At 35.3% G+C, this 24,210-nt stretch overlaps 1 protein-coding gene across 5 annotated transcripts in view; it reads left to right on the forward strand.

The window, feature by feature from the left end:
• The first annotated feature begins 1,415 nt into the window (after window positions 1–1,415).
• The window catches only part of KIF6 (kinesin family member 6), a 173,301-nt gene continuing 150,506 nt past the window's right edge, over window positions 1,416–24,210 (forward strand). For 3 of the 5 annotated variants that reach the window (XM_048080091.2, XM_048080089.2, XM_048080090.2), the window contains exons 1-4: window positions 1,416–2,153; window positions 2,921–3,030; window positions 6,270–6,344; window positions 21,924–22,071. In XM_048080091.2, coding sequence (XP_047936048.2) covers window positions 2,088–2,153; window positions 2,921–3,030; window positions 6,270–6,344; window positions 21,924–22,071 — 399 coding nt within the window. In that variant the 5' untranslated portion in view covers window positions 1,416–2,087. The remainder of the gene's footprint in view (window positions 2,154–2,920; window positions 3,031–6,269; window positions 6,345–21,923; window positions 22,072–24,210) is intronic. The other 2 variants (XR_007169484.2, XM_048080088.2) reach the window with 1 other exon arrangement.

Here is a 24,210-nt window from a genome sequence, read left to right on the forward strand (position 1 = left end):
ATCTAACTTTCTTCTGATTTCCAGTGTGTGCATTTACATTATTTCCATTTGTTCTTACGTTTATCTTAGATTTTTTCGCTTCCACAGCAATTCCCCATAGTATATTTCTACACACACATAGAGCCTCTTTGCTTTTCCTTTGCCAAATAAATTGTTTATTTTTTGTGTGTGTGACAAAGATATTAAAATATTACGTCTCTTCACAAAAGTCCACTAATAACTTTCTTACAGTCCAACAATAACCTTTTCCTTAACAAAGTATAGTAGATAAACCTTTAACTAGTTTCTCACCTATTTTATAATTCTTCCACCGATCTCCAATATTCTGCATTCAACATACCCCACTCAGGAAGAAAGCACAGATAATTTTGATGCTCAAATGAATGAGGCAATTTTTCTATTGCAGAAAGATTAGTAAGCCTAGAGAGTGGTAAATCTGAGGTGAGCGCTGCTGGGCTAAGAAGTCATTCTTGAAAGCAACATATTGATGAGCATAGTACTAAAGCACTGTGCCATTTCTGCAGAAACAGCTTTGTAACAAAAGGGGTACTTTAAAAGCGAACTGTGAGTCCCTTCTGTTATCTTTCTGCACACTGCAGGTGGCCCAAGATTCCTTCTTCCCTTTCAGAAATTCGGCTTGTATTTTTAGGCGGGGACCCACTTGAGTCTGAGAAGGCTCATCGGCTTCTCTGTGCAACCACATCATATTCAGGGTAGTCCTATGCAAACAGAGTTGGGTGTCTCTGCACTGTGCCACGGGTTCCCAGTTTACAGCTCAGACTTTGTTTCGAAGAAGGGCACCTAAGCTCTTTGCAGATCAGACTTCGTCTTGAAAGCAATATAGTCTTATTCACTCGACTGCATATTTCAGCTACTGAACAGCAGCAGACACAAACTGGCTTTCCACATAGCTAACTGCAGTGTTTCTATGTCCACTACCAAGTTAATTCACAATCCAGCAAAGCTGCTAAATAACACTGTTGACTGTTCCGTTTGCTGTTTTCCAAGAATGCTGCACTCTCCTTCATCCATTTAAATACTAAGTAAATTAGTAAATAAATGCAAATCCAGTAGTTTTGGAGCAATGCTGAGATGATACTCAGTATTTATTCCATTATCACATTCCAATGTCCTGCATTTCCTTTGCTCTCTATTTAAACACGAACTAATATTTTCCATTTGTTTTCATTTTTACCCTTTTGACTTTTGCGCTTGACTTCAGTTGGTGATTAGTACTTTCCCATTTCATCCCCTGAGGGTGCACTACTTATTCCTCATATGCTTTCTGAGATATTTGTTCACTTGGGACAGGAAACCTTTCCTCTAGTTTTTCTTATTTGGAATAAAAAGTTCAACATATTTTTACCATATCTGAGTTACAGAAATTTCTATTCTCTTCCACAATAAAGTTCCTGCTCTTGCACTTAATTTAGATCGGTGACTTGGAACCACTGTGATCTGACCTTTACCACGATGTTCCCCTCAAACAGCTCATGTGGTTTGTGTAACTTTTTGGTAACGATTTAACAGAATAACTGAGCCCTCCTGTTACCTCTCCAGAAGCTAAGCTCTCACAACAGGCCTGTAACCTCTATTTCCCTCATAGAGCCTTTAGCCTAACAATTTTTCTATTGGATTATATAAATGTTGCATGTTAGTAGGCATTTTTCTCCAATTTCCTTTACAAGTGTTTATAACCAGCCCTTCGCCGGGTGGTGCCAGGTGGCAGTGGGACACCTGCAGGCACAGGTGGCAGGGGCAGCTCTGACTGGAAATGGCTGCCGTGCCCGCTCTCCCCGCGGCGCTGCTCGCAGGCTCGGTTCTCTCACAGCTGTGACACCCCCGAGGACAGGGGCTGTGGGGAATGGCCGTTAACGGCCACGCAGGCATTACAACCCCGCAGACAAGAGCCAGCTCGGCTCCCTCCTCCTCCAAGCTCCACGGAGCAAGCGGGCGCCCCGCCACAGCCCTCCGACGGTGCGCGATGGCGGCCGGCGGGCACCGACCTCCCCTAAGCGCTGCCCTCCCCGCCGGGCAGGCTGGGTAGCGTGCCGTGGTTACCGTTACTAGGTTGGCGGCGGGGAGCGATGGTGAAGGAAACCATCCGGGTGTACGCGCGGCTGAAGCCCTTGGGGAAGCGGCAGCAAGCGGGGGTACGAGGGGGAGCCGGGAGCGGCACTGCTGGGGGTGCCCGTGGCGGTGGTGGCAGAGCGAGCCCGGGACCCTCAGGCGGCCTCCGGCTGGGCAGGGGGCAGCTGAGGGGTCGGGAAGGGGGAGACAGAGCCACCGGCCTGTTCCCTGCACCCTTGGCGAGTGAATAAAATCACCAAGTACAGAAACTCTGGAATGCTTTTGTGAGGGTGGGGGGCGGGCTCCGTAGGGAAAGCTTTTGGTGTGTGACAGGGTTTCCGCGCTGAAACCTTGTTCTGAAGGAGGGGAATGTGTAGCACCCAGTATTTGGCTGTCGTTGCAAGGAATAATAAAAATAATGGATGTGTTCCTCAGAAATAGTGCATTCGCTTTTGAAACAAGCTCCTTACTTCTGTCATAGTCTTCCCAAACCTATTCCTCCATTTATTTTTTTTTTTTTTTTTTGAGGGGTTTGCATTGGGTGCTATGCTTTGTTTGTGAATAACAGCTCTGGTATTAAAGTGGTTTATTAAACAAATTATGTAAACATGACTACATTTCTGTTTCTTAGTGTAATGTTTATGTGACAACAAACAGGTCAGTGTTTGTATGTACTTGTTGAATGGTAGCTGAAGGAGAATATATGCTCAAGTAGTAAGGACCCTTCAAGTAGGGAGAATTATTCTACTTTGCTATATTACTTTGAAATACCGATTAACTATAGTATACCTAAAGGCTGTGCTCTTTTATTACTAAAATTACTTTGTTAATTTGTATCCATGCTTACTAGATTTATTCAGTTGATGATGATGAGAAATCTGTGTCCAGCCTGGAGATTATTGTGCCACATGATTTAGCAGATGGGTTTGTCAATAATAAACGGGAGAACTACAAGTTCAAGTAAGTACAAGCCTTATCTCTGTGTAGAGATACAAATAGATGTATAGAATAAGATGAAAAACATATTCCCCAAATTAAGTTTTAATTAATTTTTAATATGAAGGTATCTTTATACTTATACTGCTCCCTCAACAAGAGGAATACTACAGCATATTATGTTCTACAGCTGAATGATTGTGATAGTATTTGATGAAGTTGTGTTTTGTTGTGTTTTTATCCCTGTCCATTGTATGTCATTATACATTTGAGTCTGATTTCAAAGATTGTGTCTTCATTTATCAGTTCTTCCATTCTTACAGCTTGTTTTGAATTTGCCTTTGAAAAGTGAGTGCAGGATTGTTGTTTTCTTGTGACCTAATGAGTTGGCATAGGCTGGCTAAAGATGTCTTTATGTTAAACGCTCTGTTTAAAAACAATGTCTCAAACATAACCAAAACAGTGTTAAAACAAACAAACAACAACAACAAAAAAACTAATAAAGATTGTTGAAAGAAACAAAACTATCACACTAGAATGTAAATATTTTTTAGCAACTGAAAATACATACCAGTATTATCAAACAAATATATTTTTTATCTTTTTGACAGAAAGCTTAGAGGCAACATTTTAAAATGTTGCTGGTGAAGAAAGCTAGACCACTTCTAATAAGTAGGTTGAGAATGTCTTTTCCAAGTTAAACTTTCTATATTTTTACAATATCAAATCAAGAAAATTTGTTGGTTTATACTGTTAAAGAAAGAGCCACAGATAAATATCTGTAGCTCAGCCTGATGTCACTTTACATAAGCTAAAGAAATCTGTTCTGCTTGGGAAGTGAGGAGCTGTCTTCTCCAACTAGATTTATATGCAAAACTATCTTAGATTGCAGATGCCCAAGCCAGCTGTAATGAATGCTGATTTTTTTTTTTCTGTCTTTATAATTTATTAAAAACTGTAGAGATGGGTTTTGAGAAATACTATGGCATTGTCCTTAAGGCAATACAAAAATGATGCTATGGATTAAGGATTTATGGATTTTTCATCCATAAAACTCACGCTTGCATACAGTCTGTTTGTTCTGGTCAACTCAAACACTATTCTCCTTTGTTCTTACTTTCTCCTATGGAAATCAAACACCATTTTTTGAATGACTTTCTTAATTAAGGGTTAGCAGGATAGAATGTATGCCTCTGTATTTTGTGTTTGACTTGTAGACGCTGCATAATCCCTTGCAGTCCATGCTGCCTTTCTACATACCCGATATCCCTGGGACCTTTCTATATACCCTGAGAAGTTCTAGATGAATATGCTGTTCCAGATAGGACAGACAACAAAGCAGGGCATGATCAATCCAGGAAGTTCCTGGAGTATGTTGACTCCTAAATTTTCTAAAACTTGGTTAAAGAGCCAGTGAGGGTGAGAAGATCTGCTGCACCTTGTAATTCAAATATAGAACTGATCATGGATGTTAAAACCTTGGCTGCAGTGGGAATGGGATAGTGAAACTTAAGATCCTGAGAAGAGGGAGCAAGGCAGAAAGCAAGGTCATAACTCTGGACTTTGTGAGAGCAAATTTTGACCTGTTCAGGGACCTGCTTGAAAGAATCCAACGAGACACAGCCCTAGAGAGAAGAGAGCTCCAGGAGAGGTAGCTGTTTTTCAAGGATCACCTTCTTCAGGCTCAAGAACTGTCCATCCCAATGAGCAGGAAATGAAGCAGAGAGGCAGCAGGGAGCCTGCATGGATGCATGCTGAAATGAACTGAGCTGCTGGGCTCAGAGGATTGTCATCAGGGGTACAAAGTCCAGGTGGATGCCAGTCGTTAGTGGTACTAACTACTAGTTAGTAGTTAATATGGGGGTGCAATGCTATCTAACATCTTCATTAATGACCTAGATGATGGGACCAAGTATACCTTCAGCAAATTTGCATGCAGCACAGAACTGAGGTGGGTGGCTGATGCACAACCTGGTTGTGCTGCTGTTCAGAGGAACATTGAGCGACCAGAGAAATGAGCCAGTAGGAATCTCCATCGGCAATTCAGAACTTCATACCAGCAGCACTTTTACACGAGGGGCTGAAAGGAGACAAACGTTTCGACATGCCAGTTTTGTGTTCTTTTTGAGGCAAAGCCAGAAGCAGGCAGCCCGTGCAGCCCAGAAAGCCAACAGCAGCACCCCGAGCTGCACCCACACAAGGCACTTGGGGCAGCTGCAGGCTCATGAAGTTCAGCAAAGGGAAGTGCTGAGTCCTGCTCCTGGAGAGGAAGAACCATGTGCACCAGTACAAGTTGTAGTTGACTGGATGGAAGTCAGGTTTGCAGAAAAGTACCTAGATCGCTATGTCCAGTTTTGGGCCCTAGGAAAGGGACACACAGATGAGTAAGGGACCAGAGCATCTGATGTATAACAAGAGGCTGAAATTGCTAGAAGAAAAGCTGAAGGGGATCTTATCAATCTCATCAGGGAAAGTAAGGAAGGTGGAGCTGTATGCTTCTCAGTGGTGCTTGGTAAACAGGGTGAGGATTAACGGGCACAAACTGAAATACAGGAAATTCTATTCAAACATAAGACTTTTTTTTTTTTTTTTTTTTTTTTACTGTGAGGGTAATCAAATACTGCCATGACTTGCCTGGATATGTTGTGGAGTCTCCATACACAGAGATAATTAAACCTGACAGGACAGAATCCTGCTCTAGTTGACCCTCCTTTGAGCATGGGAACTGTAGATGATGATCCCTTCTGACCTCAAATATTCTATGATTCCGTAAGACAACTACAGATATTTTGTATAGGAATTGGAGGTATTAAAAAAAAAAAAGAGTTAAATATTTCCTTGTGATGATTACAGTAAGTATGCAACAGAAAGAAGGAACTAGTTATGAGAAAATGGGGGCCTGGCTATGCTGGTGGGACGCTGTATTTAGTTGTAGTGTAATCTATTTATCCAGGTTTCAGTGTGGTGCCAGTTACAAACACTGATTCTCTTGATAGATCTAAAATACGGATTATTTTTTTCTAAGCCACATCATTTCATCAGAGGATTTTATTGTGTAGATCTTGTCAATGCAGCACTGTGTACAGCCTATTTATATACAATAGCACAACAGCATGCTGTGGGTAAGACTACAGGGAAAACATTGTCCTAAGTTATGTAAGCCTAATGATGTAAACATTGACTATTACAAACACAAACAAAAATGTATGAATCAAGCAGTGTTTTAAGATTCTGAGCAATTACTATTTGCTTAATATTTTCAGATTTCAGAAAATTTTTGATCAAGAGGCAAAACAAGATGTGGTTTTTGACAGCATTGCCAAACCAGTGGCAGAATGGTATGTTGTTCTTGCGAGTAATCGGGGTAACACAGGGTCAAAAATAGCTTTCACTGTATTACTTGGAGGAGAGCTGGCAAGTGTTTGACCCACTGTTGTAAAAGCGTATTGACGTTTTAATTTTTCTAAATACTGACATATCTGAATCAGGGAGGTTCTATGTGTGGTAATATTCCATCATAAAATCCTGCTGTTGCTCTTGTTGCATAGACATAGAAATCCATGTCTCATTAGTTTTTTGTCTATAATACAAGCTCACGGTATTGTGTTAGAAAAGTATTTTCAATATAGTTCCATGAGTCACAGAATGGTTAGTGTTGTGTAAAGGGATGCCTGGAGGACATTTGGTCCAACTCCCAAAAGGGATAAGCCTAACAAAAATCTTCTCTCCCTGTTTCATTGACTAGATACCCCTGAGAACCAGCGTCTGTGGCTATATTCTCAATTTTTGCTCGTTATTACTGTCTTAATGTATAAGGCGGTGATTTTTGCAGTATATGTATTTTTTTCTCCTACATATAGTAATCAAATGATTCTTGTTTCAGAGTTTGGAAAGGCAAGTGTTTAAGACTGATGTAGAAGGCTTCTTTACTCATTGTGTGGATTGAATGTCACTCTCAAGCAGGTGGATTTTCTAATATTCCGCTCTCTGTGTTCAGCTTAGGCCCACATTGCTGAAGTCAGTACTAGTTTTCTGCTGCAGGAAAACAGACATCCTCAATTTGATACTTTAGTCTTTCTCATATTGTTCCTTGGGTGTAAAAACATGCTTAACTCTTTATAATTCTGTTTTCCTGATTTTTCAAAATGCTCGTTTTTCCATCGGTTTTCTTCTTAAAAGTCCCGCACAAAACAGGAAGGAAATTGACAGTGAAAATGAACAGCCAATGAAATTGAATCTTTACTAGAATAAGATAAATGCACTTTATTTTTTTTCTATTCTTTGATGGAAAATGGATTTCTTTGCATACCTGACTATACCATGTATAGCTTTTGGTTAACTCATTTACTTAAAATATTTATGGTTTTAACGATGACTGCAGGTAAAAACTTACATATCTTATATAATTGTGCTTGGAAAGAGAAGGGTTAAAACTCCTTGTTGCACACTACAGATTGAATTATCCTCATTAAAACTCATAGTATCAAAGCTAACTAGCAACAGACAGACTTTTTTTTTTCCCTCTGGAGTGGAAAGAAAATATTCACTAGAATATGGAAGAGTTTTTTCCAGTTCTAATTTACCTGTTTAGAGCTCCAACAAACATGAATTTGTAGTGTTTTCCTTTATTTCAGTGTTGACAGATACGAGATTTCTATACATCTATTTGATCCATTATATAGACTTTAATTTTGTTTTTTTTGTAGATTCTAAATACTTAAATGCTATTGAAATTAATCATGTTTAGGCGTACAATTATGTCCAAATGGCTGTCTTTATCTTTAATGCTAAAGTTGATTACACATCCTTAACTGAATCAAGAACATGTTGAGATCTCTGAAGGTTAAGGTGTTAAGGCTTATATTCAAAATAATGTGTTTGTTGTTACTGATTGATAATGCTGAAGGAAAATGTTGCTTGTGTTTTTAGGTTATACCTGAAGTATATTCCTGTTTCTCATCCTTTTCCTTCTTTTTTTTACCGTTATGTAGGCAAAAATATGTATTTGGACATGTAATCGTAGTCATGAAGTTCCTTGACTAACGGAGTCCATAATTTTTGCTGAAATGTATTTTACTCTATAGTTAATGACTCAATTTTCCTTTCCATTGTGGGACAATAAGAATCATACTGTTACTTCGATAGACCACAGACTTTCGTAACAAAATTGTCATTCTTACTTATTTCTTTCTAAGTCGACGTTCTCTTCCAGGGAAAAACTGTTGAAAATGCATTCATTTTGGATGTTGGAGTTACTTTAAGTGAATACTTTTTGTCTGCATATTGCCAGGGAAAAGTAGCAGGAAAGTATCAATGAAATAGTTCAGTGATATTTTGAGGCTCTTCGCCATGAATGCTTGCAGTGATGAGAAAACTCATTTACACACTTGAATGCTCAGAAAAGAAATCTTGGGCATGGTTTAAACTAGAAACAGCAATGCAGTGTTCAGGACTCTAAAATCTTTCTAGTTTGTTCTTGGATGGATGAAAATTGGATGCAACTTTTTTTTTTCTTTCCCCTCCCGTTTAAATTTGCTTTCTTTGATGTTGGGCCACTGCTTTTCTCTTTAAATCCAGTTACATTGTCATCCCGCCTGTGGTTTCACAGAGGCACCAGACATTAGTTCATTTAATTTACTTCTTTAGTCAAAAGTGGCAGTCTCTGTAAACCATTATAAGCATGTGATTTGCTTTATTTTTTTATTATTATTATTCTATTTTGCTAACGCTTGAGTCATCTCTTATTTGGTTTCTTTTTTTCCCTTCCTGTTCTTCCCTTTTCATTTTAAATTTATATTCTTGTTTTTTTATTTTTTTGTGCAGAGCCAACTTTAAGAGGCAGCACTAGCTCTTTGACTTTCTCAAAAGATGAGGAAATAAATAACATCCTTTTATAGTTTGCTAACAGTTAAGCATTGCTCTAGTTCAACAACAGAACCAAGTTTCTCATAGTGCTTCAAATATCAGTGTGATGAATACAATCAAATCATGTGGAAAATCATAGTGCTTTTCAATTAGTTTTGTTTTCAGTTCTGATATGGCTGATAATTTATGTTGGCTTACTAAAGAATAATATTGAAATGTTTCTTTTCAGACATAATCATGGAAATTAGAGACAGTCAAACTATTTCTAGCCTAATAGTAGTCACCTATGTTTTTTAAAAAAAATCTTATAGCTTCCATGATAATGTTCTTGTTGCTGCACATTTAAGTTTCTTCTGGTGTTCTATATTTATCTTAAGAACTGCTGATTGTATATGCAACCTACTGCCCTTTACTGTTTTTTCCTTCTGCCGCTTATTCATACAGAAAATGCAGTAAAAATATAATGTTTTTAAGCAAAATAATGTTGGCTATATTTTGTAATGCATTTCTTAGCAGTTTTTAGAAAATACTTTACCAGTAATTTAAAATGTTTGGAAAACATTTGAATTGCTAGATTGTCTTGAAATGCAAAGCCACAGAGTATAAACTAAACATCCTACCAGGACATTACTAGCTATACTAAGTATGCTTATAGAAATTCTCCTTTGCTTTTCTGTTACTATAATTTTCCTTTCTTCGTGTGTAAGTTTGTGAATAAAATAATATAACAAAAGTATTTGGACTTGCTGTCATTTTTTTCTGTCCTCTCTCTAACACCTCAGGGATTTATGTTTAGCTAGGTAATCAAGGAAAATAATCTCTCTGCAAGTTTCTCCAAATTAATGGAGCTTCAATCAGTAAAAAGGATGCTAATTTTCTCTCAAACTCTACATTCCTTTTGACTGTCTAATTCACACTAATTTAGACTAATGCTGAATTTGCTTTACTTTCACAGACTTCAATAGGGTTTTATATTAATAATCGCTCTGAAATTTGAACTGTTAGATGAGAAATTCCTTGAAACATGAAATCTGACTGAATTTACAAGATTCTGCAATATATAACTTTTTTCCAAACAAAATGTTTCTGTATAAATTGTGACCTCTTGTATTGAATGTAGTAGAGTACAAGAAATTCAGAGATTCTTAGATAATGTAGGTTCTTATTTCTGAATTTTTATGGTTCTTCATTACTTTTAAAACTAATTATGTGGGACAGATACAAGCCACATATTTGCATCTTTTTATGGTAATGGGAACATTTTCTTTCTGTTTCTAATAAAAGCCCTTTTCATATATGGTACCTTAATATGAATTTCACCTAGCAAAGAGATGTGGAATTAGTGGGGATATTCCTCTGATATTATGTAGACTGCAGACTATTTCATGCTTCCAAATCAGATGCAATTTGTAGTTGTCTTGTAATGTGGACCTTATATTGGGTGTGGACACGTGAAACATGTCAGATATTTAAAACAGTTTCAATACCATTAGTCGTAAGAATACAAGCTATCTTCAGGAATAAGGCAAAATATAATTGCAGGAAATATGTCATAGGAGAACAGAAAGTAAAAGGCATGATTATTTACTTATTACGTAATAGTCAGAAATCACCATCAAATTGGATAGTCATTGTTTTGCATCAGAAAACTTAGTAAGTCATATTTTCCTCCGAATAAATTGAACCTAAAAAAAAAATTATATATGTAGAACTCATTCTCTTGAGGGGTCAAATTATGCACTTTTTTTTTTTTTAGTGAGACTTGAAGTAGATAATAGCTTCCCTACCTGTATCTCCTGGTGCTTCACTGGGGACATAGTGCATCTTCTAAGGAACATAATTCAGACTAAACTTTCTTATTTGGACTCATCTTACCTAAGCAAGATTTTGGAATGGCTATATACATTAATTCATCTATGTCCCTGTCCCACCAAGCTGTATTCTGATGCACAGTCTTCTCTCATATGAAATTTCTTCTACTGGAAATGCTAATGCTTCCTTATGAGAAGGGCAAAGTATTTTATTTCCATTCTTTGTTGCATCAGTTTGAGTTATTTCAAGTCTCTGACTAGTCTTAATTATAAGCAAGGAATGAGAGAAAGAAAGTTAAATCGTCTCAGAAAAGAGCAAGTTGTGTGGACTGTCTATATTTCAAGGTTGTATTTGAAAGTACTGGCAAATAAAAGTAGCATCATCAGTAATATACATTCACTTCACTTTTTTCTTGTATAGTGCTTTTCCACATTACTGCCTACTAGATTTTTATATACGTATGGAGAAAAGGTGTCTTGCATTAACAAGCACCTTCAGAATGGATGAAATTTCAAAAAGAGATTATGGAGGTAGTCCTTCAAAACTGGCTGACCCTAACCAGGAGATGTAATGTGCTATGTGATCCATCCGTAGTCCTCTATCCTGAACAATAAAAACATGGAGAAGCTAGTTATGTAGCTTAAGTGGGACAGTTGAAAGAAATATCAAATTTCAGAATGAAATGATCATAGATTATGAGACAACATTTGCTGAAGTGTTTGTTTTTATGAAGAAAAAGCAATTTACATATCACTTACAAATTGTGCTAAGTTATCAAGACAGTCCACTTTTAACTCAGTAATATCAGATATCCAGGTAGCGTGTTAGAAATCTGCCTGTTGTGATATGAAGAAATTTCTTTCTGAAAAGAATACTCGAGGCCAAGACTCCTCAAAAATAGCAGCAGTAATTGGCTACCACATTAATCTGATGTAGACTAACAAAATTTAGCTATGCTCCCTATGGAAATAATAAAAAAAAAAGTTTCATTAGTGTTAGGGAATAGGAAGTGCCCAGTGTATTCTATCTAGAACACTTTATTTTAAAATAATATTTTATAAAAACCTTAAGCACCAAAAAATCCTCAACTAAAGATGAGAAATGTCTCTTAAAACAAATGTCAGATCTTCAGGGGCTCACGTTAATTTTAAGTGTTCTCATACAAATGAAAGAGTTGTTGAAATTGAGTATTTTTCACAAGTCTTTTGGATATGTGTAAAGTATAGGATGTTGTTCTCCACTATTTTTACCCACATTCCTTCTCTCTTCTGTCCTCCCCTTTGCTTTTTGATCAGATGCAGCATGTTGCTTCTGCTCTGTAGATAGTGTTGGCTGGTACAACAGGTTGTTGAGTGTCATAGTTGGAAAAAATAATTGCTTCCAATACAGTGAGCTCATGAGGACAGTTTCAGTATTGAGAAGTCAATAAGATGTCAGCTCATTTAAGTCATGATGCAAAATGATTGAATAATTAAAATCCTGGAAGACCCATGTGATACAAGTCACTTTACCTGCTTTTTAGTCCTGGCCCAATGTCTCCCTCCCTAACCAGGTTAAAATCACTTGCTATTATCAACGTGATACAACAGCTAGTAACAGCATCAAAGCTGGCATTTTCATAAAGACTTCTTAAATCTTCATGCTAATATGATTAAAATGAAGAACGCCTAGGAAAACAACTGTGCTTTATTAGTAGTTGTTTGCTTTCATTTGTTTGCTTCTGGTTTGTTTGTTTTGTTGTGGTTTTTGTTTTTGTTTTCCTGAAATGTTGATGAGATGTATTAGACCTTATTATTTGTGGATTTTGTGGAAGGTGGTCATTGTTTACTAATTAAATAATAGGCTTCTATGACCAAGTAGTTACTTTGACCCCATTGTGTTTGTGACGCAGTGGATTGGCTAACCTGCACTCAGGCATGCAGCACAGCTGTATTATTGCCAATGTGGGTAGCTTAGGTACGAAAATATCCAATATAATCTATATACAGTGAAAGGACACTTACTTGTTGGTTGTAAGCTAGAAATAAAAATAGCTTAAAATATCCCCTAAATTGAGAAATTGGAGCAGGAATGGTTGTAGTTCTTGAAAGTGATTACAAGTATGAGGCAGCAAAAAGTAAAAAAAAAAAAAAAAAAAAAAAAAAAAAAAAAATTCATTGTTTCATCTCTAACAGCTATTAGTCGTGTTTATTTTGGCTTAAATTGCAGTTTAGACTTGTTCAAGAACGCTGCTTATTGTAGGCTACAATTTGATAGGTTTGATCCAGAGTATATTTGTATCATTTATCTTCTGCAGTGCTTAGGGTGAAATTTTAAATATATTTATGAATTTCAGTTAAAATAGGAAATTATATCACAGCTTGCTATCTTAGGAAATCTCTTTTGCAATTTCTGAGGAAACGCTTGCACCAGGGTCTCAGAAACACAGTTACATGCACATTTGGAAATTGGTGCTATTTTTGAAATATGAGGAATTACCAAAGCAGATTTGTTCCATAAATCTGGCAAAAGCATAAAGGAAAAAAAGGCATTCTGAGATACTTTGTTTATTTTAATTACAAAGAACTTTAATCTGACCTCCAAATGATAGAAGATACCTAAATGCTGAATCTTTGTAAAGACAAATCCTCCCTGAAAACCGCTTTTCCAGATCCTGCAAATTAAATTTGTTCTTCTTTTTATCATAAATATCATGTCTGTGAGTTGGTTTTGCCAGGGTTATACTGATATGCTTATATAATTATTTATTTTATGTGTAAAATTATTGTGAATTAAAGTTTTCTGGGACAGGAAGAAGGAAAGAGCAGTATTGGTAAAATATTTAAGGCAGCAAGAACTGAGGGCTTAGAAAATATAAAGATCAAAGTGTTTTCCACTTTTTTTCAGTATTCTAATGTTTTCATAGCTGTTGAATGATCACCCACCTTTATATTACCAGTCACTTAAAATGAAGTTTCAGAACTCAGGTTAAAATAATAGTAGGAATCTGAAATAAACTAGTGAAAGCAAAGTAATTCATTTTTAAAACTGTGACTTGTTTCTGATTCCTAGGCATTTCTCTTATCTATATATAAACACTCACAGAATTTAGTCTTTATTTAATAAGGCCTCTTCTCATTAAAGCATTTAAATTTTTTTTATTTATTCAAATTTTTGACTTAGTAAAAAACCTTTCACTTTGAACTTTTTCATTTTAAAGCAAAACAATAATAAAACTGACAGATGTCTTAAACACATCTGCATAAGTGATCTTTCTAATCCTTTTGAAGACTGGGAGGTATCTCTTGCCATAGAAATTGTCAGAGCAGGCAAAGTTTTTTGCTTAGGCTTCGTATTTAGTGTTGCTGTGATGGCTTTTGGTGTTCCGGATAGGCTTCATCCACCAACTGCCAGGAAGAGATTTCAGCGTTTGTCTCTAATATCTGCTAATGTCAAAAGCTTGAGAATAAGGTCACTACTTCCTCAGCTTTTTTTGTAGTGAATTGAGATTTGGGGTGACAAAAAAGGAATCAAAATGCTCTGACTTCCCTGAGAAAGGCTGTCATATTGGTGGTTATAAACGGATGCTTTGAGACCGATCTGAACTAAAGCAGAGTTTTGGCATTGGTAAGGACTGTTTACATTTTCCTTCCACTGATGATGATTTTGTGTGAATTATGCCTACTGCTAACATACTCTCTTAAATTCATATACTTAGGTTGGAAGGGATCTCTGTAGGTCATCTGGTTCAGTCTCCTGAGTGGAGCAAGACTAGCTTCGGAGTTAGATCAGGTTGCTCAGACCCAGTAGAGCTTTGAAAATATCCAGAAACGGGTATTCTACAACCCATTCAGGCACCACTTCCAGGGCTTAACTGCTCTCACTGTGGAGAACATTTTTGTTATACCCACTTGAAATTTCCTCTTGTACAGCTTGTGACTACTACCTCTTGTTCTACCACTGTAAGCCTCTTCTCTGTGATGATCCATTATGTAATGGAAGAAGGCAATTAGGTACGTGTATAGTCTTCTAATCTCCAGACTGACAAAAACAGCTTCCTCAAGCTTCCCCTCGAGTTATGTGCTCCAACCTGAACAAACTTTGTTCTGTCAAGCTCTCTCCAGTTTCTTTATAGCATTCTTTTTGGATGCTATACATCCTTCTTCATTTGACAGTTCATTTTATTATTTTTTTAAAAAATCTTGTAGTTTCATGCTAACTGTTGTGTTTGATTCAACAAAACGTACTCGGTGTAACAGCAGAGGAAGCAGACTTCTTTGTTATACTTAGGCGCAAACCAGCCTGCAGTCATATTAACAATGAACACAGAAACAAATGAAAAGTTCTGTGTTCATAAACTTTAAATAGAACAAATGATCATCATGGTAAATTAAAACAAAATGTACTCAGAAAAGCCAACCACAACAAAACAACCTCAGTCTGCTTTCAACCTCTGTCTGCTGTCACAGGGTTTTATGCTGCTCTTTATATTGTCTCAGATACTCAAGGACGAAGTACTAAATGCTATTTTGAACTGCTGTAACTACCCATAAATTTTCAAGCTCCTGCTTGAGGAGTTTTTCACTTAAGGAATGTTAACCAGTTGTAAACATAATGGATCTATCAATTTAAGTACAATTGCTTGTATGAGTTAGACTTCTGTATCACGCCTTTCATTTAGGAATTATGCATCTTCCAGGCGTGAGGTATGTCTGCTGAGTGACTGAAAACATCAGTACGTATCTTTGTAACAGAAATTTATTTAAACAGGGATCTAAATTGAAATTTCTAACAAAAAGTTAATTTCTCAATGGGCATAGTTTTTAAATTGCCACTAATTATGACTAAGTTAGAAAGTTCAAGTTAACTAATAACTGAGTAAGAAAACTTGAGGGGAAAAAAACAATGTGGCCTTGCTCTCTTTTAACTATGTTCATAGATTGGTTTGTACTACAAAGAGGAGTGATAATTGGTACAGAGTTGTACCATCAGCTTTTGCTTAGCAAGGGAAGAGGCAGGGTCCATTAAAATAATCAAAAAACCAATAATTCACTGTCTTGTTTTCACACAGTTATATAATCTAGTCTAATAAAATACACTACATCTCTTTAAAATAGCTGTTTTTTCTTATATCGTTAGACCATCATAGTTTGAGGTACAGTGTTATAGCACTGGTTTAACCTTCAGTCTTATTGGTTGTCTTATATGTAATGGCCATTTCATATCAACTATTTTTTTCTCTACACTGTGGGTTTTTAATGACTGTCTTGCAATTGATAAGGGGACTTCTTTAAAATAGCACAGGTTCAATATTTTATCAATGATTGATTTTTTTTCCCATCAGTTTCTTGAAGTCCAAATGGCAGAAGACAAAACATGTTATAACTCCATTTCCATAAAGCCGAAATTTCTGTTTACTTGAGAAGGTGTCGTTACGTAAGCTTTTGTATAGCAGATTTAAGGCAATTAAACAGTATTAAGGTTGTGCTGAAATAGAATAATTAAGGGACATTTACTTCAGCTCCCACTTGCTTTTTTACGTCTCTTCTCCAAAGCAAGACAAGTATTAAAACTAAAGACTATTCCAAATTAATGGAAAAAAAATCTCGAAACTTTTTTAGAATGCATATTGGGAGTTCTTAAAGTACCAGAAGTGCTTTTGATACATGACAGATATGTTTAAATACTGTAGTGGGTTTAGGTATTTACACCAGCAAAAACAAATCTGCATCAAATTGTCCCACACTGTGGATCTCACCTAGAACTCAGTGAGATTATTGGAAAGGTGGTCATTGGCTGGAAGGAGCTTTGGTTCCATGGTCTTGCTATATAATACTTCAGAGGAATCTTTTTCAGTGTACTCTCTAAACCTCTACTGGTTATTTCAGTATTCTGTTTTTTTAAATATTGAAAAGTATTACCATTTCTGTCTCAAAGATTGTTAGTGTGGAAGAATTTCACAGTAGTGTGTCACAGGTTGCAGGTAGAACTTGAAAATGTTTTGCTTGTCCCATGACAACATGCTAAATTGTGTTACCATCCTAACATATGGTTAAGCATATATAGCAGTGTGATCAAGTTAATCTCCTTGGTCAGTTTTGTGCTTAAACTACATTTTATTTGAAAAAAGTGTGATTTCAGTTGTGTGGTATAGGGAGGACATATTTGTGTTTAAAAAATGCTGCTGATCAACTTTGTAAGGTCAAGCATAAGCTTTTGTAATCATAAAAACCAACAGCAGTTTTTCAGTGCTTAACTAGAAGAGATGCATTCAGTTCTTAGAGTAAAATGTAAGAAAAGATCTAACTCTTTTCCGTGTTAAAATCATCTTGAAGTGAACATATAATTACATTGGAAATAATATTTCAGAATAAAAGAAGACTTAAGACTATAGTAAAACAGTATTCCTTCAAAAATTATGGGTTGCTTGCCCACTCTTCATGTCATTATTTCATTAAAATTGGTATTAGCTGTTGATACTGTCAACAATTTTCTTGTTGGTTCATTAATATTTCCTTTTTCTCCTAGTATTTTATCTTCTTGTAGTGAACGCTAAATTTACCCAAGTGTTACAAATGCATGTCTGCATGTTCTAGCATGTAAGAAAAATGAATTGTCTGAATTTGCTGACACAGTGAAACAAAGGTACAATTTGGACAAGTTTTGGTCATTGTATTTTAAAATCTATTCTCCTCTATAGTGGGCCTTACAGTTCAGAGCTTGATATTTTTTATGAAAAAAAGATGACCCTCTAGGAACTCTGTCAATCACAACAGGAGCAACTTTACTGCAATACACCATAGACAGATTTCTCCAACAATATTTTAGCTAATGTGTCTGGAAGTAGTCCATGAATTTCTGAACAGGGAGCTGTACAACATTACATAAGTTCATGAAAGATCTTTTCAGCAAAGCTTCTCCTTGGATTATGCGTCTTTGATGTGTTTTGTTTGAAGTAGTTAAGAGACAATTTATTCAATAAAGTGTATCCTTAACTATGCTAAAACTCAGCTTCCTGGAGGGGGGGGTGGGGGGGGTGGGGGGGAAGGCAAAGTTATGGACATTGTGATACACGGGGGTTCTGGATATTGTGGACAGAGTGGATATGAATGAAACTATCCTTCTCGTATATGATCTTTTATGTATGCATATTTTGAAGCCTTCAGAATATTGCCATCAATAACCATATCAACCCATTTACTTTGAAATACTAAGTTTAAAAAAGTTTTGCGATTTGTGTTCAGAGAATCCTATGTGTGATGCATGCTTTGCCTGGGTGAGTAGACTTTGCAGAAATGTCAGAAAAGAGCAGCTGATTCTGTACAGCCTTTCCTAGTAGAGAATCAGGTCCAATACTGTGAAGGGACAGCTTTAATTTGCAGATGAGAATCTTTAAGGATCCTTTTGGATTATGGATTCAATTCTTTGTGGATGCTGTGTAGAAAATACACTTTTTCCTATTATCTCATAATGGTGAGATGGTGTTGCCAACTGTTTTAGGTACCTGTCGTCATTACGTTTCATGATGAAAGAGAAAATGTATTTTCAGCTCACTGTGCTAACTCTCAGCATCTGAGAGGCCTTTCACTTCATAAACAATTCCGCAGTGTAGTTTTTTTAAGTATAATGTTATAAGTGTCTAAAGGGGTATGAAGCCTCCTATGTTTTTATTTTCCTGAAGGAATTGTGCATCTTAGGTTGAAATTAATAAATGTCGATCTTAAAAATGCCGATCTTAAAAATTCTGAGTATTTAGTAAATAGATTTTGTTTTTTGATTTATCAATTGATTAGGTATTGGGTCACCTACATATATTGATACTATTTAATTGTAAAACTCCTTGGGACAACAAACTATAATTAGATTGATAAGGCAGTTCAGTATTTAACTTGAAAGTCTTCAAAGTGAAAAAGAGCAAAGTATATCCTTAACGAGTATTTGTGATGATAATAGTTACTCCATAAGCCTCATTGTTCAAATATCCTGTATTCCAATTGATTACAAGAAAAGTACCATAAAAGAAGCATGAGTTAATAACAGCAGGCATGGGTTTTATATGATTTAATTCACATGTACACATTCAGAGTTTTTACTAGTATTCAGAATACTATATACACGTTTGTGGTTACATCTTCAGTTTTTAAATTTGTTGATTCATAAACATATGTATGCGTAGACATAACCTTTAGTTCTGCTTAGTTCATAAGCTTCATTCTCTGTGACTGTTCCTCAACGGTTTTAGTACGTTCTGAATGAAAGAAATGAGTGCTGTAAATCTGGACAGAATGCATTTTATATATTTATTTATATATATATATATATATATGTACATACTACTTTACAATCCAAGATGAAAGTTTCTCTATATATGTATATACACAGTATATACTACGTATACTATATCAGTATATACTATGTGTACTAATATATGCTATACTAGTCTCTATATACCATATAAAGTGTGTGTGTGTGTATATATATATATATACACTTGTGTGTATGTGTATATATATACACTATATACTATATAGAGAGCCTTTCACCTTGGATTTTAAAGTGGAACTCAGCTCTGTATTCATAGCCAGCACCTTCATAAACCATATATGTAATATTAATATTTCTTATAATTGGACTACAGCAATACATTATTTACATTGCAAGGTCAAATATGTGAACATATCAATGTTTTCTGGAAAACAGTTCAGAACTGCACTGATAGACTGCAATATATATATGAATCAATTAAACTCACTGGCTTTTGTAAGTGTTTTGATAACATATGTAATTTGACATTTTATCCTATGTTTACATGTGTGGTGATCCTAATAGTGTTTTGTGAAGAACTGGGACCCTCGAGTTAATGATTTGCAGCCACATCTTTACCACTTTTTATTTTGGCACTCATTGCAAAATACAGCTTTCTGCAGGAGCCATGTCATGGTAGTTGAAAAAATATACCTTTAACAACTTTAAAGATGAGGAGAAGGAGTAAAAAGAAAAATGCAAGATCTAGAAGAGCCAAAGAACAAAGATGTAAAAACAGAAGAACAACTGTACTGAGTTAGACCAAAGTTTCATTAACCCTAATGTGTTCTCTCTCACAGTGACTGTCAGTGTTTCAGAAAAAGACAAACAACAAAGGGTAAACATGTAGAGCTACTTTTATGAAATATTCTGTTAGCCTCTACTCAGTTGTGGTGTAGAGACTTTCTGAAACTGAGGTGACTTCTATGTGTATTAGCCACCAGGGGATTTCTTTTTCAGGAATTAGTCTAGTCTCTGCTGACGCCTGTGTGAACTTTTAGCATCCACAACATCCCATTGCAAAGAGTTTTGTAGCTTAACTGCATTTTGCATGAAGAATCGTTTCCTCTTGCTTGTTTTGAACCTGCCATCTGTGAGGTTCTTTTGATACCCCCTACCTTCTGACAACTCATTACTGTCTTCAGTGTTCAGATTTTGTGGTGGTGGGCACTATAAATTCTTAAGATAAATGAATGAGGTGTTTTCTAGTAATGCTTGTTTTGATTTTTAACATCTGGAATCTAAAATCTATGTATACTCTGTCTTTGGGCAGTTTGGTCTTTGGGAGCAGATGGCTGTAGTTCCTTTCAGTGTGTTTCTACTTTTTTCTCTGTCATCCTACTATAATGGATTAAAATAAGCAATTTGGCAACTACTCAGGCCTTTAAATAAACTTTAATATGTTGGGGAGCCATTGCGTGTCTTGTGGCGCCAGACCAGCAGCTATCTATATGTGGTTCTCTTTCTCTTATGCAAGGGTTGTTTACCCCTTTTCATTTATAAACAAAATGCGAAGGAGTAATTTTAGCCTTTTGCTTTCTTCATGCAAAATTAGTAGGTCCTTAAGCATAGTAAATCAAATTCAAAGTAGATTTTGCTTCTGATAAGCTTTATCATGAAAACAATTCCTTATGGATTACTTCATGCCTTTTCAAATATATTTTGACTTTTTTATTATATTTTCATTCATATATTTTCACATATTTTCTACATATATTTTGTCAAGATATACTGAAATTAATGTAGAAAAAAATCTGAGACGTAAATTTAGGAAAAGTTTTGTAAATGATGACTACTGAAAGGAAGGAAAAAAGTCTGAGGTACTCTAATCTGACTTTATATTCTTTAGGCTGGTGTGACTTCTGGTTTAGTTAGCGGTCTGAATATTACAGTCAGTAACAGATTTCATCACTATTAAATTTTTAATTCTAATAATTTTTGAGAATTTGGTCTTTTTTTCCTCACAGAGAAGTGAAAATTCAAAATAATTGTACTTTATCATTTATACCTTGTTGTTTATAATGTGTGTGTGTGTGTATATATATATGTATATATGGTGTGTGAACAGGGTGAAGTGTAAGATGTTAGAGAACTTTAAATATTTTTCAAGGTCAGGACACTTTACAATAATTAACAAGAAATAGGCTCAGAAATGTGGAAAAAGACTTTTAGTAATTCTATCTTTCAAGACAGCTGTACAAGGGAAGCACATGATAGTCAACTATAAGTATCAATAGCAATTTTAAACATATACATGAAATTTTAGTTTTAATATCAAGGGAAAATGAAATGTGTTTATATTTTACGTCAGCCCATCAAAGGGGCCTTACTTGAGAAAAATGTACTTCTCTTTTCACAAATGGTACAAGAAACTTTGTAAGAAATGCTGTATAATTCCTTCAAATTACACTGATTTATCAGTAGTGGAATCTAGATCACAATAATTTGGGAGAGTGCTTTCTGTTTGTTGCAATAAAAGAAAGGGCTTTTAACACAAAATCGGGACCAAATATGTTCTGTCATAACATGAAAGTTCTGTTTGGTCAGTCATGGCTGATGAGCTCCATGTCAGCTACAGCCAAGTCTGACATTTCCTTCTGAGCATGCAGCTGTACCACTATTCTTAAGCTTATCTACTGTTTGGTGGAAGTCAGGTTGAAGGGAATGGTGAGAGTATGATGATTTACAGAGAAAAATATTTTAACTAGACTTTTGCTAGGCCTTTCTTCAAGTAAGAAATGTGGAAAAAGATTATCACATCTGAATGTCATTTCAGGCTATATAAATTCCATTGAATCTAGAATAAATAGTATGAAGTGTGATCCTGTATTACTGAAGACAGCTTCTATATATTTAAGAATTACTGTAAATTGTATTTTGTTTCTGTACAAAGTCGATCGTGGAAAATAAATTATGCCATAGATACTAATTCTCTCTTCTTTCTTACCATCCTGCAGTGCTTTGGCAGGATATAATGGTACTATCTTTGCCTATGGTCAGACAGGCAGTGGCAAAACTTTTACGATCACAGGAGGAGCTGAACGTTACAGCGATCGAGGCATCATTCCTAGGACTCTGTCTTACATTTTTGATCAATTGCAGAAGGTATGGGACAATGTTTTCTGTTTATTTCTAATGCCTGGTGTATACTTAATATTCTTTATATACTTTAGTTTATGTACTTTATATACTTTAGTTTATACTTTAATACGTAGCTATATTGCAGATGGCTGCTTTTATAATAGTGTTAGAGGAAGTCCTAAAATTATTGCTTCAGAAATGCTGAATAAAGCATCTAACTTGGCATGAAATGTTATGCAATAATAAATTGCTAGTAGTGTTGGTTATGTGCTTCGTTGCAGTAGACTAAAAATCATAGGCATGAGTGAAGTTTTTTTTTCTAGTTTTTAAAACCATGCTATTTTACTTGGAGCAATATACGTTCAGATCACATAATCTGCTTTACTTGTCTTATCTTCACTGCTCTGCTCTGTTTTATGTATTGTATGCATTGCATTACACGCATATCATATAAAAATTGCTCTGACTTCTATGCAACTCTAAACCAACAATATTGTATAAAAGATGGACTTTTTTTCATTCTTTGTTACCTAATATATTTGTGCTTGAGTGATGCTCAAAATAAAATAGTTAAATGAATAGTAAACATTTATAAATATTCAGTATATTTGGATGTTTGTGTTTTACTTATTAGATAAAATATATAATAGAATGATAATATTAGATACATCTAGTTATGAAAAAAATAGAAGCCAGTGATGCAGGATTCAAAAGAGAATAGAATTGTTCAGTTATCTGTGTCAATTTTCCTTGTCAGCTGTTTTCCCTTCAACTTCAGTTCTGCACATGTATGGAATGTTTTTCTGTATGTGATATTAATATCTGATTCATTCAATATAGTTGGCTAGAAAGTGGCTATATGTTAGGCCCACGTCTTAACATAATTACACATGTGTAATATATGTACATTATTATATATATATAAAATAATACATTACATCTTTACTTGTTATTATATATAAATAGTAAAAATGTCATGAACATTTATTATTATTGTTGTAATTATTCCTAATGCATTCTTTTCAAAACTGAAAAAAAAAATCCTTTAGTCTGTTTTTAAAACAGTATCACTACATAAATACTAGTTAACAGTGACTAGAAAAACACTTTCAAAGGTAATAAATTGTATTCTGAAAACGAGTTTTGCATGTGCTTTACACTTGACACTTCTAGTGGAGAAATAGTCACTCCACCTGTATAAATATGGATTCGGTTTCACAAAAAAGGGTTCAGCAGTAGTAACTACTAGATATAATTGTGTGTTTCTGTCTGTTCCTTTTTTTCCTCATCTTACAGTATTTCTGAGTGTTAGAGTTCTGTCCCGGTTATTTCTTAATGTCTTTCTGTTCGTTTTTATAAACACTCTACAGAAGATTTTCCTGTCAGTTGCTCAGTGCCACTGTTGTTTGATTGGTGAATTTAACATAACTGTTAGGGTGAAACATATGCCTCTAGTGTAAAGCTAAACCTAGGAGCTATACATTTACTTTTTAGGTGAATCCAGTGATGTAAAAATGAATAGTGTGAATGGTACATTTCAACAACTGTAGTTGTGTCCAGCAGAAGTGGGGAGGGAAACAATAATGAGTCTCAAAATAGTTTTGTGATTACAGAAATTAAAATTCCTTTGCTAAAATTATAAGTGTAATAGTTGCACTTAAAATTAACTAAACTGATCATTGTACCCCACTGAATCTGAAATCTTGTACTCTTTATCTTTGAATCAAAAAAACAATTGTTACCTCCTGTGCAAAAAATTCATCGTGCCATGGAGACAGAAAACTTGAGAGAGGGAGACACATGACCATAATTTAACTGTATGTTTCTTGTGCATTTACTATGCTCAGAAATGACAAATGAAACTTAATTTGGCAGCTTATTTATTTATGTACAGAAAACATGACAACAATTGAGTTTTACAGAAGGTAATAGTGACATTTAAAATACTACAAGTATACTGTAATGTTCCAACACCTAAGAGCAATAATAAAAACAAATAAATACAAATGAAAAAAGCTACCTGAAATATTCTTTATTATCTAAGTTCCTTTTTGTAATAAGTAAATGATACTTCTAAACTAATAAACTTCCAGAACTCAAATAAGATGTTAGCAATAACATTTCTAAATGAATGATGAAGTTAAAATTAAGTTAGACATTCTG

The sequence above is a fragment of the Anser cygnoides genome, chromosome 3 (genome assembly GCF_040182565.1).
Source record: "Anser cygnoides isolate HZ-2024a breed goose chromosome 3, Taihu_goose_T2T_genome, whole genome shotgun sequence".
In the NCBI taxonomy this organism is placed as follows: Eukaryota; Metazoa; Chordata; class Aves; order Anseriformes; family Anatidae; genus Anser; species Anser cygnoides.